The sequence below is a fragment of the Octopus bimaculoides genome, chromosome 13 (assembly GCF_046866305.1).
Source record: "Octopus bimaculoides isolate indiv1 chromosome 13, ASM4686630v1, whole genome shotgun sequence".
Taxonomy (NCBI): domain Eukaryota; kingdom Metazoa; phylum Mollusca; class Cephalopoda; order Octopoda; family Octopodidae; genus Octopus; species Octopus bimaculoides.
Genome location: NC_142940.1, coordinates 60,224,279 through 60,239,931, shown reverse-complemented (window position 1 = coordinate 60,239,931; position 15,653 = coordinate 60,224,279). Strand labels below are relative to the sequence as shown.

Genomic DNA, 15,653 nt, shown 5'->3' with positions numbered 1-15,653 from the left:
GAATAAAAGAATAAAGAAAATGCACTAAAATTTTTATGGTAAACTTGGAATAAAAATGGAACGTTTACGCTTCCAACCAGTTTCACTTTTTCAAAGATATTCATGACTCTGCAATCAATGTTGTTATAACTTCATACTTTCCTAAATCGGTGTCGGTCTTATTTCTGAATAAAGACTTTCTCTGTTGCTCATGTCGTCCTTGTTTATTTTTATACTGTTTGTGTTAAATATTTACTAACGGTTTCGTTGTTACTGAAAACTTTTGACCGCTATTTTTGTTGTTACTATTGCTGTGACTACTGTTGTTGTTAATTGGCTGTTGCTGGCTTTGTTGACCAGTAATCATTTGCACCACGAATCAGATTAAAATCGACTATAAACATATAAATATATACAGATAAACCTCCACACACAAACACATTGTGACAACCATGACACGCTCTATATAGCTACGTTGTCCTTGTCGTCTAATCCCAAATCTGCTCCAAAGTAACATATGCATGATAAAAGGCGTTCTACACATAATCATCGCATATTTTTGTACATCTTCGACTACATTGTCCAATGTGTCCTTCATTTAGCAGAGAGATTTGGTTGATATTTTTGGAAAATTGAGCCAACACATAGAGGCCCTACCTTGTTGTATCTCTGAGAACAGATGCAGTCCCTTTGTGAACCGCAGTATTTAATCGAGATGAATATTTTACTTTACTTTACGGCCCATACGGAAAGGATTGATTTCATATGTTTTCAGGTATGTAGAAAATTGAAAAGAAAAGTTTTATTAACAAGATTGAATATGACAGAAATGTTCGATGATTTTAGTAGTCATTAGGTGTGAAGAAGCTAACGTTCTGAAGTTTGTCTTTCATCAAATAGTGAGGTAGAGTGAGAAAGTAATATTGTAGTTTATGTTGTATACGTCACCATATTCTCTCTCTTCCTTATTCACTGGTGAAGCACAAAAGTACAAAACGTTATATTCTGGTTTTGGCAATCAAACTTGTAGTATCGTTCTACGAACGCTCGTTTTATCTTTTCTATTCCTCGATGCAGGAATCTTCATCTTACCTCTTTAGTGTTCAGAGTATTTTTATAAACACAGGAGGGAGATTCCACAAGACAAATTAATCTGGTCTGCCTGACATCATTTACCTAAAATTTCGTCTTTGGCTCATTTCACTGTCCAGAATATGTTGTAGGATATCATTGTTGGATATATACCAGTGACAAACTGTCGTCTCGTACAGTAGGTGTCCGATAGGTAAAAATTAAACTCTTGTTCAATACCATGGAAGCTGTTTTGTTTTTGTTTTATTGGTTTTTTTTTTTTGTTTGGTTTTTTTCGTTTTTGTTAGTATAGACTTATTTAGATATAAACGACAGATTGCTGAACTACATGTCTCGAGGTGCTTAAACACGGTTTCTTAAGTTTCCAGTCACAAATCCCATCAATATAAATTTAATTTCGCTGCTTTGATCATTTTTTTTTCTTTTCTAATCTTAATTCATTCATCCCGGCGGGATCGATACATCGATACAAAAAAATCAGTAATGTGTCCGTTATCGAATATATCTTTCTATTTACATGAAAATAACAAAAAGATAAAAGTGTGGTTTAATGCGAATGTTAAAAATCTGAATTAAAATATTCTCATCGTAAAATTCTCATTACAAATTGATTAAACGTCGATCTCACAACTTTTCGGAATGTTTCCTTAATTTCCCCATATCTTCCATAGACTGGGGTAAAGATGAATCTTTCATCTCTCGTAGAAGCAGAAGAAGAAGACCAAATACTATGGAGATTATACCAAAAGCAGTTAAAGGGAGCCAATAGACATACGTAGATAATTCAAGAAGAAAAGGGGCACATATGCCTCCTATACGCGAAAAGACTGAAGACATGCCGATACCAGTGTTGCTAGAAGAAAACAGAAAGAAAACATATAGAAATGCGTATGAGCAAACAAGAATATAAAAGTTGTGTGTGTGTGTGTGTGTGTGTGTGTGTGTGTGTGTGTGTGTGTGTGTGTGTGTGTGTGTGTGTGTGTGTGTGCGTGCGTGCGTGCTACGGCAATACAGCGTATTTGATAAGTGATTTAAATAACATGACCCGGTTATTGCTGTAACGGTTGTCCTTTTAATGTCATCGTTGTATTAGATAAGAAAACAACTATACAAAACAGTTTTATATATATATATATATATTTATATATATTATTCTTTTTACTTGTTTCAGTCACTTGTCTGCGGCCATGCTGGAGCACCGCCTTTAGTCGATCAAATAGACATAAGGACTCTTTTGCCGAACTGCTAAGTTACGGGGACGTAAACACACCAACATCGGTTGTCATCGGATGTTGAGGGGACAAACACAGACACACAAACATATACACTCACATACATACATATATATATATATATATATATATATATATATATATATATATATATATATATATATATATATATATACATATACGAGGGGCTCCTTTCAGTTTCCGTCTACCAAATCTACTCACAAGGCTTTGGTCGGCCCGAGGCTCCATTGGACACCTGCCCAAGGTTCCACGCAGTGGGACTGAACCCGGGACCATGTGGTAGGTAAGCAAGCTACTTACCACACAACCACTCCTTATATATATATATATATATACACGCATTTCTCTTGAATGTGTTGTATAACTATATATACACCTGTTATAATTGATTTGATATCTAACGACTGTATGTTTACGCTTCGGTTCCAAGATATGCACGCGTGCGTGTGTAAAGGAAGAATAGTGATGCCAAATTATTACAATAGCCAAATTTCGATACTTACCGGGCTACAGTTGGAAATACTTCTGCTGATACTAAATAAATTCCTCCATATGCTGCAGTAGCCCCAAATTTTCCAAGAACGGCAAACAGTAACGGGATCCAAACAGATCCTAAAATAATGCAAAATTCATTCAAATATCTCCATTATTATTATTATTATTATTATTATTATTATTATTATTATTATTATTATTATTATTATTATTATTATTATTATTATTTAAAGCGGCGAGCTGGTAGAATCGTTAGCACGCCGGGCGAAGTGCTTAGCGGTATTTCGTCTGTCTTCACGTTCTTAGTTCGGATTCACCCGAGGTCAACTTTGCTTTTATCCTTTCGGAGTCGATAAATTAAGCACCAGTGAAACACTGAAGCCGATGTAATCGATTAGCTGTGATTGATGTGATTGATATCCACGATGAACATCTGTAAATCAACGTCTGCAGTGGAAGCAGACTTTTGTGGGATGAAAATTCTTGTGAAACCTGGTGTTAAAAGTTTCAATTCTAAAACTAGAAGGCAAAACGGAATGGAAAAGACGAGAGAAAGAAAGGTGAATGTTTCGAGTTGGTTTTTGAGAGAATCCGATGTTATGCAACAAGCAAGTTGAAAAGAGCAGAAGTCGTTGAAATATCGAAACAAATTGTCAAAAACGACATATTGTAAACAAGATGGCAAATCAGAAGGAAAAACATAAAGAAATAAAGTAAGTAATACCTTTCCCAATAAAATTGGAGATGATGCAGTTAATTCCACCAAATACCATGAAGAATGAAATTGGTTTACGGTGACCGAAGCAATGAAAGAACCACATGCAGACGAGACAGGCTGGAATCTCCACGACTGCCATTATCAAAAAGTTGATATAGGGATCTCCTGCCATATCAACGGCATTTAACGCTACTCCATAATACAGCATGCTGTTAGCAAACCTAGGGGAAAGAAAGCAAAATTATTTCTTTTAAAATGTGCTTCTGTGAATCACACACACACACACACACACACACACACATACGTGTGAATATATATATACATACATAACTACATATATATTATGTGCGTAATTTTTGCCTGATTATTTTTGCCTGGATCATCATCATCATGATCATGACTAGGAATTCACTAGTCTGTTGACTTCGTTTAAGTATATATGTGTGCTTGTGTGTGTGTGTGTGTGTGTGTGTGTGTGTGTGTGTGTGTGTGGATGTGGCCGATGCCAGTATCTCCTGACTGGCTTCCGTGCCGGTGGCACGTAAAAAGCACCATCCGAACGTGGCCGATGCCAGGCCCGCTTGAGTGGCTCCTGTGCCGGTGGCACGTAAAAAGCACCATCCGAACGTGGCCGATGCCAGGCCCGCCTGAGTGGCTCCTGTGCTGGTGGCACGTAAAAAGCACCCACTACACTCTCAGACTTACTGACATTAGGAAGGGCATCCAGCTGTAGAAACATTGCCAGATCAGATTGGAGCCTGGTGCAGCCGTTGGTTCTCCAGACATCTGTCAAGCCGTCCAACCGATGCCAGCATGGAAAACGGACGTTAAATGATGATGATGATGATGAAGTATATATATGTTTGTAATGCTTGCTTGTATGCATTTTCCTCCTTGTTACCCTTTTACCACTTTTCACTAATAAAAAGATTTTAAAACAAAACTGCAATATTTACCAGTTAAACCAAACATTAAAGGAGATAAACGCCAGATAAGGTTTTTTTATCAAATCAATACACGTGTAAGTCTTTTCTGCTTTCTTCTTTTCTCTCTTCTCTTTCGTCTCAATAATGAGGCTTTCAAATTGTTCACTGATTATGTCTGGATCTTTGCCGTTTGCCTTTGCAATTTCTTTCAGCAATATTCCAGCTTCTGCATATCTTTCCCTCCCAATAAGCCATCTCGGTGATTCTGGTAGAAGCCTATACATTGGAATAGAAGAAAAGAATATAAGACAAAACCTGATGTTTCAGTAGTAAAAATAATTGTATTGAGACGAAAGTTTTGTTGTATTTTGGTAACTTATTTGCTTTATTCTTCAAGTTACAACAAAGAACAGCCCAGCATCCAAAGAAAGGGCGATCGTGTTGCAGTGTCTGAAGCCACCTTTCGACTAGTTCTTTGATTTCATGCTGATACCAGTTCTGTGCGTTGGGTGGGACATCATTTCGATTCCCTCAAGTTCCTGGAGTTCGTTCTGGGTCATCTGAGTAGTATGATGTTTTGTTTCGTTTTACTCCAGAGGAGCTCGCTTTCTGTTAACCAATGCCGGGTAATTTTTCCACATAATGGTACATCCCTACTCTAACTGTTTGGAATACAGGTCAGCGTCGATGGTTGGACCATCCGGAACGAATTTGTAGTGAATTATCCCCTCACGATTCCACCAGACGCAAAACCATTACCTTGTGTTCAAAACGCTTATGTTTGGAGACAAGTTCCTGAAGCTAAGCCTTGCTTAACCTCTGTTTATGCACGTTAGGATTGTGAGAAAAGATCTCGCTCGGATCATTACATGTTCCGATCCATAGCTCACTTCCTACGCTTCATCAGCCAAGAGGAGGTGAAAGCTTCGGTGAAGTAGTTCTTCGGCTCGAAAGTAAAGAACTGGTATCAACATGGAATCAAAGAACTGGCAGAAACGGGGCTTCGGATGGTGCAACACCATGGCGCCTCCTTTGAATGCTTGGTTGCTTATTTCTTTTACTTTTCTTTTATTTGTTTCAGTCATTTGACTGCGGCCATGCTGGAGCACCACCTTTAGTCGAGCAAATCGACCCCAGGACTTATTCTTTGTAAGCCAAGTACTTATTCTATCAGTCTCATTTGCCGAACCGCTAGCTAACAGGGACGTAAACACACCAGCATCGGTTGTCAAACGATGTTGGGGGGACAAACACACAAACATATACATACATGCATATATATATATATATATATATATATATATATACGACGGGCTTCTTTCAGTTTCCGTCTACCAAATCCACTCACAAGGCTTTGGTCGTCCCGAGGCTATAGTAGAAGACACTTGCCCAAGGTGCCACGCAGTGGGACTGAACCAAGAACCATGTGGTTGATAAGCAAGCTACTTACCACACAGCCACTCCTGCGCTTATGTTGAAACTTGGCGGGGAAAAAGCAAGCAAGTTACCAAAACATCGCAAACTTTTCACTCAGCACAAACACTGGTGGAGAGATTCTACGTCCAACTCTTTTATTTCTATTTTTTTCATTTGAAAATTGATGTTTGTCCAAGCATTGATTATTACAAACAGCTTCATAGTGAAGTAAAAATGGATCTCAGTCGATTTCGACGATGAGTATTCTTTTGCTCATTCAACTGAACTACTTATTCGTTCAATTTAGAAGTGCAATAAAACCAATGATTAACTCGTCAAAAATCCGTAACCATCGACACTATGGTTCACTAATTACCATGTAAGAAAATAATTAAATATTTCTATCCGTTGTAGCGACAGAGAAACAAACCAATTACGAGCGACATAAATAATATAAAAAAAAGATTACTTACTTCCAGGTAAAAATGTAGACCACAAATGGTACACAGATGGCACACTCCAGGTGGCGCCAGCTAGGAAGAGCATAAGCAATACCAACTAGAAGCATTACACCCAAAGCATACATTATATGGAGGGAGAAATTCAATGGACTCCGGTATTTCGTTGAAACGAGTTCAATGACTGAAAAAAACAAAACGGAAACGCTTTACGTTCCGGCGAGAGTCACGGGATTTACAACCTTTTTTCGATTTCATGCGACTTTAGGGAGATTTTCTGCATCGCTATTCTCATTGTAATTTTTTGCTACGTAAAAAACACTGGATGATGAAATTAGCAGAGAAATAGAATCACAGTATTTAATTTAGATGCACCATTATTATGTTCTAGGTTCAAATCACACCAAAATTGTCTTTGGTTTTTAGGGCAACCTTTCTCGACGAAAGGGCCGCATGAGCCATGGCTTATCACCAAACAGGTTGCACTACTCAAAATATACAAATCAATTTTTCTCTTAAGCGAAAAATTCAGAAAGTCCCAAGGGTCGGAACTTGCTAATGACTGTTCTAAGACTGATAAGAATAATTATCAATCTAATAGTGATATCAAGTTAATCGATTCTACGCCATCCTCTCTTCACTTCTCTCTTCCCTTCTGTCAATGTAATCAACCAATAAATTTCCACAGAGGGTAAGTGGAATTAGATACGCATATAGAATAGTGTTGTATTAAATGCTTTCCACTATACACACGCACTCTATCGTGGTGGCGCTTGTATTCTTTTTGTGCAAGGCTCTCACATCCACTGACCAAGTGGGTCACATTTGCCACACTCTTTCCACAGAGTCTGCATTTCTGGATGCCAGAAGTTTCATAGATGTTATACTTCACTGAATTGGTAGCGAGAGCCTGGTCTTGTGCAGCAATGATCAGGCTTTCGGTGGTACGCTTCAGATCACCTCACTCAAGCCATGCCTACGGCGCTGTATTATCCTTAACGTCCTGTATATTCCTTTCAAACTGTCCATGCATTCTCATTTCAAGAAGGTCTTCGTTTCTCTTCCCCTCAGCTCTTTGGTCAAACTCATTTGCATTTACACTCATATCTTTCGCAGCATATTGCAGCCGGTCTTCTTCACTATTTATCAAATACTCGGCAAGCGTTCTCCTTTCATTCCTTATACAGTGGTCTATACGAATAAGTCCTCTGCCACCATTCTTTCTTTTCATATACAGTCTGTTTATGTTTGCTTTAGTGTGTAGCGCTCCATGCAGCATCGTCAACTTTGGTGAAACTTTCGCGTGAACCGTGCTTATGACAATATTCCTTTGTTTCTTTCCTGCTAGTAATTCTGCCTTATTATTATTATTATTATTATTATTATTATTATTATTATTATTATTATTATTATACGTGAAATAACTAACAAAGAAAATAGTGAAAATAGCGATTTAAAAAAAAAAAAGAAAATATTTAAACTTACTAATGGTGTAAGAACAGAAGTAGCTACCGACTTGACCAAAGCCTTGGAAGAAATATAGAAATATGAAAACTATGAAAGAATTAATGAATATATTGATAATTCCACTTGCAATCATTAACGTTAAACCGAAGAAGAAGCAGTGATGGCGACCATATCTGAAACGATATCGAGATATAGAGATATAGAGATATAGATTATATATAACTGCGGTTGTCGTTTATGTTCGCCAGATCAGCAACAATTGAACGGACAACTGATTGGAAACATTTTGCGGCCTTCACCATCTGACCTTTTACCAAATTTGTGTGTATGTGTGCGTGTGTGTGAGTGTGAGTGTGCAAACAACATACATATATCTATATTCATACACATAGGTGTATACATACATACATACATACATATATATATATATATATATATATATATATATATATATATATATATATATATATATATATATATATATATACATATATACATACATTTATATACATACATATATATATACATATATATATATATATATATATATATATATATACATACATACATATATATATGTATATATATATATATATACATATATATATATATATACATATATACATACATTTATATACATACATTTATATACATACATATATATATATATACATATATATATATATATATATATACATATATATATATATATATATATATATATATATATATATATATATATATATATAGACGGTACCCATACAGCTGATCCCCAGGAGTGCCTCCGGATTTAAACATCCCCTGGTTGCTTGGATGCTTCAGACTACCCCTGAAGGATCGAGGCAAACCTATCACTTACCTATTCACATATATATATATATATATATATATATATATATATATATATATATATATATATATATATATATGTATATATGTATATATATATATACATACATACAGATGAGGGTTCCAGTTGATCCGATCAACGGAACTGCCTGCTCGTGAAATTAACGTGCAAGTGGCTCACACCATTCTGACCTCTTAGAGGTCGGAACTGTGTGAGTGTGTGTGTCTCTGTGCACGTCTCTATGTGTGTGTGCGTGTGTATATATATATACATGTGCTTGTGTTTTATATTTGGTAGGATGGTGTGAGTATATGTGTGCACATTTGTGTATGTGTGTGATTAGTATTTGTCAGGGTGTGTGCGCATGTGTGTATATGTGTGTGTGTGTGTGTGCCTTTCGGTGAAATTCCTAAATATCAACAAAAACAATGATAAACTTGCCCTTTCAATCCAAAATACTTTTTGTTCCTTGTTTCACTCAAATTGCACACTCAAGCACGTGCGTGCGCACACACACACACACACACACTTTTGTATTTCTAACTGTCAGAAATGCAGTGAATTAGCGATTGGTCTGTTGAGAAGCTTCAACCAAGGTCGTTGTTGTTCATCAAATATGATAATTAAAAAAAGATTTCGATGTATATCTACCTGTCTGCTAAGATCCCAAATACAAATGCACCAAACAGACGACCAGCAAAAAACACTGACTTTGAACAGCTCTTCAGCCATCTTCTCTCACAAACTAAGTTGAACTGAGAAAGAAAGAGAAATCCTTTAGGAAGAAAACAAATTAACAAAGTTGTTTATTTTCTAAATTGTGTTTTTCATTAATATTGAAGAGACCAGTTTAATGCATTTTTTCCTCTATAAAACTTGTGATATTTTGCTTATGTTAGAAATTATCACTGAGAGGAACGTAGTGGTGTAAGAGAATCATATAAAAAGTCTAGCGGTGTTTAATCTTATATTTTGCTTTTGATTGGATGTTCCAGTCCTGGACTTGATAAAATGTTAGCAATAGGTATTGGATAGAATTTCCAAACCTCATTACTTGAGCTGTAATTTCCAGAAGTAGCGGCTAAAATCTTGAATCGTACCACAATTTTTATCCTCTCACAGTTAACATAGAAAGGAAATTATAAAAATCAGCATGTGAAATCTTTTAATTTATTCCTCTAACAGGATTATAATTATGAGGAATGGCAACATATTGAATTGACCGTTTATAAAATATGGTCAGCTGTTGTTTTCTTGTTAGCATGGGATTCAGCTTCAAAGATTGTAAATTCGAAAACCGTTGCAATTATTAAAAAAAGGCAAACTTTAGATTTCTCTTTTTTTTTTCTTTTTTTTTTTTTTTTTTGCAGTTCCAAAGAACGAAGCAGTTTACTTCTGAGAATTTTTGCTTATAAAACGATTTCTATAATTTTCCAAAACCTTTTGAAACAAAACATGGACATGAAATTATGAGTAAAAAAAAAAAGGCAGAATCATCTGCTAAGTGTCGCTATTAATTACTGGTATTAATTACAAGTAATTTTTTAATAGTAAAATTATTTTCAAATGAGTGAAAATTTTATTATTAATTTATTTTATTTTATTTTATTTTATTTTTGAAATATATTTTTGTGTCCCGGGATAAAATTTTGAAAATATGTCATTATTTTGCGAATTTGATAACACAGGTATTGTATACAATTAAATTGCTCGACTCTTTCCTGAAATTCTTCATCTTTTACTTAAAGAACATAAATTTCGCGATTCATCGGTTATCCTCGGACTGGAATGCTACTCTAAATCCACTCAACAGAATGGTTACTTTAAAGGAACCCAATGACCATGTGGTCTTGTAAAAATCTTGTGATAGTTTCAATCTAATATTTAGTTTGATATTACAGACAAAAATTCAACACTTACCTCCGATACAACCGTTGATATATCTTCAGTATAAAATTCTCTGTTTTGGCTACATTGCATTCTTGTTGAATTCTTTGTTGGTATTTGGTAATAATCCCCATCCATGTTAATTTCATAAACAGAACATCTATCATCTTCCGGTGACAGCAAATTTTTGAAGGTTTTTATACTAAAATTTCTTGGCACGAGTGAAGAATTGAAATTCGGAGGAGTACAAGAAAAAGGAACTTTGGCCCCGATAAATGCCATACTCATGGTTTGTAGAGGACTGAGGAGGAAAAACAAGACAAGTAAAGAAACGATTTTCTTCTGATAGGGACCGAAACCGCCACATTGCTTCAGCAACGTTTCAATAGTCTCTGTATGTGTTGTCTCTGAAACGAGAAGAGAGATTCTAGATAAATTGATTGTTTGTGTCATTGTTATTACTACTGTTGTTTAACTGCAGGTCAGGTTTAATTAGGCAAACCCATTACCATCTCATGTTTTTAGGTGTATCAAGAACTACATTATTATTATTATTATTATTATTATTATTATTATTATTATTATTATTATTATTATTATTATTATCTTTCCATTGACCTCTCCTCTTCTGAGGATCGAATGCTGGAGCTCTGCGCGTTGTTGTCCCAGCATCCGATTCAGCTCCCTGTTTTCCATCTCTTGTGAATACAGGGAAGTAACTCGGTAGCTCGCTTTCAGTTATGTCCCCTTGGCTTTTAATATTTATTTCTTTCGTCCTTTTGATGTCAATAAAATAAAGTTTTGATTTAGTTTGATTACAATTCTTCCCACAAAATATGATCTTTATTAATCAATTAAAATATAATGTTGGAAGTCTTTGATATGATTATTAAAATCATTATGATTACACAACAAAATATTTTATGTAAGATATAACAAATGGATTTCATGTATAAGACGGAGTTGGATAAATAGCGATTTATTTCTCGACTCTTTACCTTCTGATTCGTCGAGGTCGAGTTTGTTTTTCCCTCCTTCCGGAATCGATAAAGTATTTGTCATATACTGGAGTCAATAGATTCGATAAACCACCCACCCCCTCAAAATTGTTGTCCTTGTATCTAAATCAGAACCAATTATCAATATTACCATGTTTGGTTATTGGACCCAGACCATCTTAACCGCATTATAGGGACCCAAGGCAAATCAATGCACGCCACAGTAGACACAGATAAGAATTGGGCCCCTACAGCCAAGAGGCTCCCAGACAAATCAAAGCATTGGGTCCTATAGAGTTTATTTATTGATAGCCACTATATGCACAGATCAGAATTGGACCCCTGGGTCCTGGAGGTGTCCAGGTAACAACCCAGAGTGTCCATACCACAAGACAGCACTACGTTGGATATAGCTTTGCGGGTAGGTGAGTAAGTATTCGGTTCAAGATCGTAAAGTTATGAGTTTGGTACCTGGCGGTGCGCTGTGTCCTTGAGCAAGGCACTTTATTTCTCGTTGCTGCAGTCCACTCAGCTGGCAAAAATGAGAGTTGTACCTGTAATTCAAAGGGGGCCAGCTATGTTACATTCCATGCCACATCGAATCAACCTGAGATCTACATTAAAGGTACGAGTGTCTGTAAAAATGCTCAACCACTTTTCGGTTAATTTCATGAGCATGCTGTTCGGTTGATCGGATCAACTGGGACCCTCATCGTCATAACCGACGGAGTACCGGTTAGTTGACGAGAATTAAGTCTTGAGGAAAGAGGAAATAAATGGAGACATATGTTCTCCTCCTCCCACACAAACAGGATGTGAAGATGTAATGACGGAATGCTGCCAACTAAAATAGGTTTATAAGGCTGTCAGTTAACAGGCAGGCAGTTAAGTAGTTAAACGACATCAAAATTAGTACTATAATTATAATTAGCAGTATTTTAATAATTACAATTAGTAGTAATTTGATAATTACTATATATATACTCTTTTACTCTTTTACTTGTTTCAGTCTTTTAACTGCGGCCATGCTGGAGCACCGCCTTTAGTCGAGCAAATCGACCCCAGGACTTATTCTTTAGAAGCCTAGTACTTATTCTATCGGTCTCTTTTGCCGAACCGCAAAGTTACGGGGACATAAACACACCAGCATCGGTTGTCAAGCGATGTTGGGGGGACAAACACAGACACACAAACACATACATACATACATATATATATATATACGACGGGCTTCTTTCAGTTTCCGTCTACCAAATCCACTCACAAGGCTTTGGTCGGCCCGAGGCTATAGTAGAAGACACTTGCCCAAGATGCCACGCAGAGGGACTGAACCCGGGACCATGTGGTTGGTAAGCAAGCTACTTACCACACAGCCACTCCTACGCCTATTATATATATATATATATATACGTTTTTACGTTCTGAGTTCGAATTCCGCCGAGGTCGAGGTATACCTTTCAAACGACATGCATTACGGATGCCTAATGTGCCGTAAACTCCTTATTTTTGTTCAGAAAAAAGGTGGGGACCCCACCAAAAAATACGTTTTTGAAGGTGAGGTACGAAACTGCATTAGCCCCTTTTCTTTACCCATATTTTAAGATAACATTTTGCAGAAATACGTTTTCTGGAGTGTGGATTACATTAGATTGAAAATTCAAACAAGTTTGAAAAGAATAATAAGTGAAAATGCTGAAGTTATAAAAATTAGTGGTAATGAAGTCTGAACAGGAGAGAGAAAGAATGATACAAAATCCTTACCAAAACCACGTTAGTGTGTGTGTGTGTGTGTGTGTGTGTGTGTGTGTGTGTGTGTGTGTGTGTATACATAGCGGAAACATCTAGGCGCATTGCGGAACGACTAAACGAACATTAAAACAAAATATCTTTTACATACCTCTTAAACATCATTGGATATATTAATCCCAGATGGCTGATTGTGGCATATTAGGCCACCGTAATTCATTCATCGAAAAAGAAAAGCATTTTCTAATAATTCCGGTTTCTCCCCCATCTCTTTTTCCGAACAAAAATAAGGGGTTTTCAGCACATTAGGCATACGTAATGCATGCCCCTTGAAAGGTATATACAATTTCATTAAAAGATATCCATTTTCCTTAAAGTTACGAGAGAAAAAATCGGATCTTGTGAATTTTCCGAAGTCCTCTCCCCACCCCTTCCGAAAAGATTTTACTCACAATTTTCTTCATAATCGTAATCTATGCCGTTTGAAAGGTATTTATATAAAATTTTATTTAAAAAAAAGAAATTCCTAAAAGTTATGAGGGAAAAATTCGGATCTTGTGAATTTTCCGAAGTCCTCTCCCTCCCCACCCCGTTGCTTTCCGCGCATTTTTGTTTTCATATTTGTTTCCTACACATTTCTTTTACATCCGTTGCACTATTTTTTATATTTCGTTTCAAGGTAATATTGTAAACATTAACCGGATGGGATAAGGTAATCGATAAAATCAATCTAGTATTTAACCGATTTGTTATCGACTCCAGAGCGAAGAGAAGCAAAACGAGTCTGAACGGGATTTGAAATCGGCATGTAAGGCGCTGTAAGTAAATAGAATAAAGCATTTTGTTCGACGCTCTAACGATTTCGCAAAATGATGCTTCGTAACATGAACACGATGCCTCCGATTTAGGAGATGGGCTGATCTGTGTTGTGTTGAACATAACAGGAATGCCGGCTATGACGGCCTCGAGCTGCCTTCTTCTGTTGTAATTTAATTAAATATTCTTTTCTACTCAAGGCACAAGGCCCGACATTTTTGGGGAGGGGCCAGTCGATTAGATCAACCCCGGTACACAACTGGTACTTAATTTACCGACTCCGAAAGGATGAAAGGCAAAATCGACCTAGGCGTAATTTGAACTCAGAACGTAAAGACAGACGAAATACCGGTAAGCATTTCGCCCAGCTCGCCGCCTTAATTAGATATTAAACAACGCTTTGTGAGTGAATTTGGTAGATGGAAACCGAAAGAAGCCCGTCGTGAATGTGGGTGGGGGGGGAAGGGTGTATTTCTCCCCCACCAACCACATGACAACCAGTAGTGTGCTACGTCTCCATAACTTAGCGGTTCGGCAAGAGTCACTGATAGGGTGACTCTTAAGAACAAATAAGGCTTAAAAACAAATAAGTACTCGGATCGATTCATTCGACTAAAAAATTTTTAAAGCAGTGCTCCAGCATGGCCGCGGTCTAGTGATTGTAACAAGTGAGAGATAAACGATAAAAAAGAAGACAACAAAATTTAGTGTTTTGCGACTAACAACAAACCTGACCTGAACGTAAAAGTGCAATGGTAGCATCGGAAAAGAATTTAATTAGTTATAATTAATTATAGTAATATTACCTTTTAGCTGCAGAGATCCTAAATTCGTCTTCGAGTCTGAGTTGTCTTTAAAGGATTCCATAGCGAGCCGTATGGTAACTCAGTGACTTCTGCAATAGTTTTGATTCTGACAAAACTGTTAACTGCTTCAATTCCAGCCAACCAGCAGCGAAACACACGAGTGCATGTATATGTGTTTGTGTGAGTGCGCGCGTGTGTGTGTGTGTGTATGTGTGTGTCTGTGTGTGTGTGTGTGTGTGTGTATGTGTGTGTGTGTGTGTGTGTGCGTGCGTGTACATATGTACAATGTTAGAAATGATATTAATAATCCAAAAACTGTAATGTATATCTGAGTCTGTTTAGATGATGCTAACCAATTACTTGACTATGTTTAACTCTGTCACTTTATACATATGTAGTTGAAATCCCTCTATGCGTGCGCACGCGCACACACACACATGAAGTAAGATGTATGTGTGTAGCTTTATATATAAAACACGGCACAGATCAACCCATCCCCTATATCGGAAGCATCGTGTTAATGTTACAAACCGTTTTTATTTTGTGAAATCGTCAGAGCGTCGAACAAAAACACACACAGCTATTAAGACGATCGAAGAACGAAAAGCTTCAACCTTCACCTATTTTAAGACCAAGCTCAGCTTCAGGCAGCGACCAGGTGAAATCAAGGTTCGCATCATATACTGATAACAGCACACCTACCTCCCTCCCACAGGGCACTAACTGAGAAATATTTACTTCAACCA

The 15,653-nt window shown here is 36.7% G+C and overlaps 1 protein-coding gene across 1 annotated transcript; it reads right to left on the bottom strand.

The window, feature by feature from the left end:
- Positions 1 to 755: 755 nt before the first annotated feature.
- LOC106867211 (organic cation transporter protein) lies at positions 756 to 15,351 on the bottom strand. Its single transcript, XM_089361909.1, has 9 exons — positions 14,908 to 15,351; positions 10,575 to 10,948; positions 9,306 to 9,409; positions 7,823 to 7,977; positions 6,353 to 6,521; positions 4,494 to 4,739; positions 3,544 to 3,758; positions 2,828 to 2,936; positions 756 to 1,924 (listed from the first exon to the last, which is right to left on the bottom strand). Exons 1-9 carry the CDS (start codon positions 14,966 to 14,968, stop codon positions 1,696 to 1,698), a joined length of 1,662 nt encoding a protein of 553 aa, XP_089218035.1. The 5' UTR covers positions 14,969 to 15,351; the 3' UTR covers positions 756 to 1,695.
- Positions 15,352 to 15,653: the final 302 nt, after the last annotated feature.

What these genes read in the sequence shown, in the direction of transcription:
- LOC106867211 (XM_089361909.1), bottom strand. Translation starts at nt 14,968, where the DNA reads ATGGAATCCTTTAAAGACAACTCAGACTCGAAGACGAATTTAGGATCT. An exon ending in TTTGGGATCTTAGCAGACAG is followed by an intron (nt 7,978 to 9,305) that starts GTAGATATACAT and finishes ATATCGTTTCAG; the next exon opens with ATATGGTCGCCATCACTGCT. An exon ending in CTTCTGTTCTTACACCATTA is followed by an intron (nt 6,522 to 7,822) that starts GTAAGTTTAAAT and finishes TGTTTTTTTCAG; the next exon opens with TCATTGAACTCGTTTCAACG.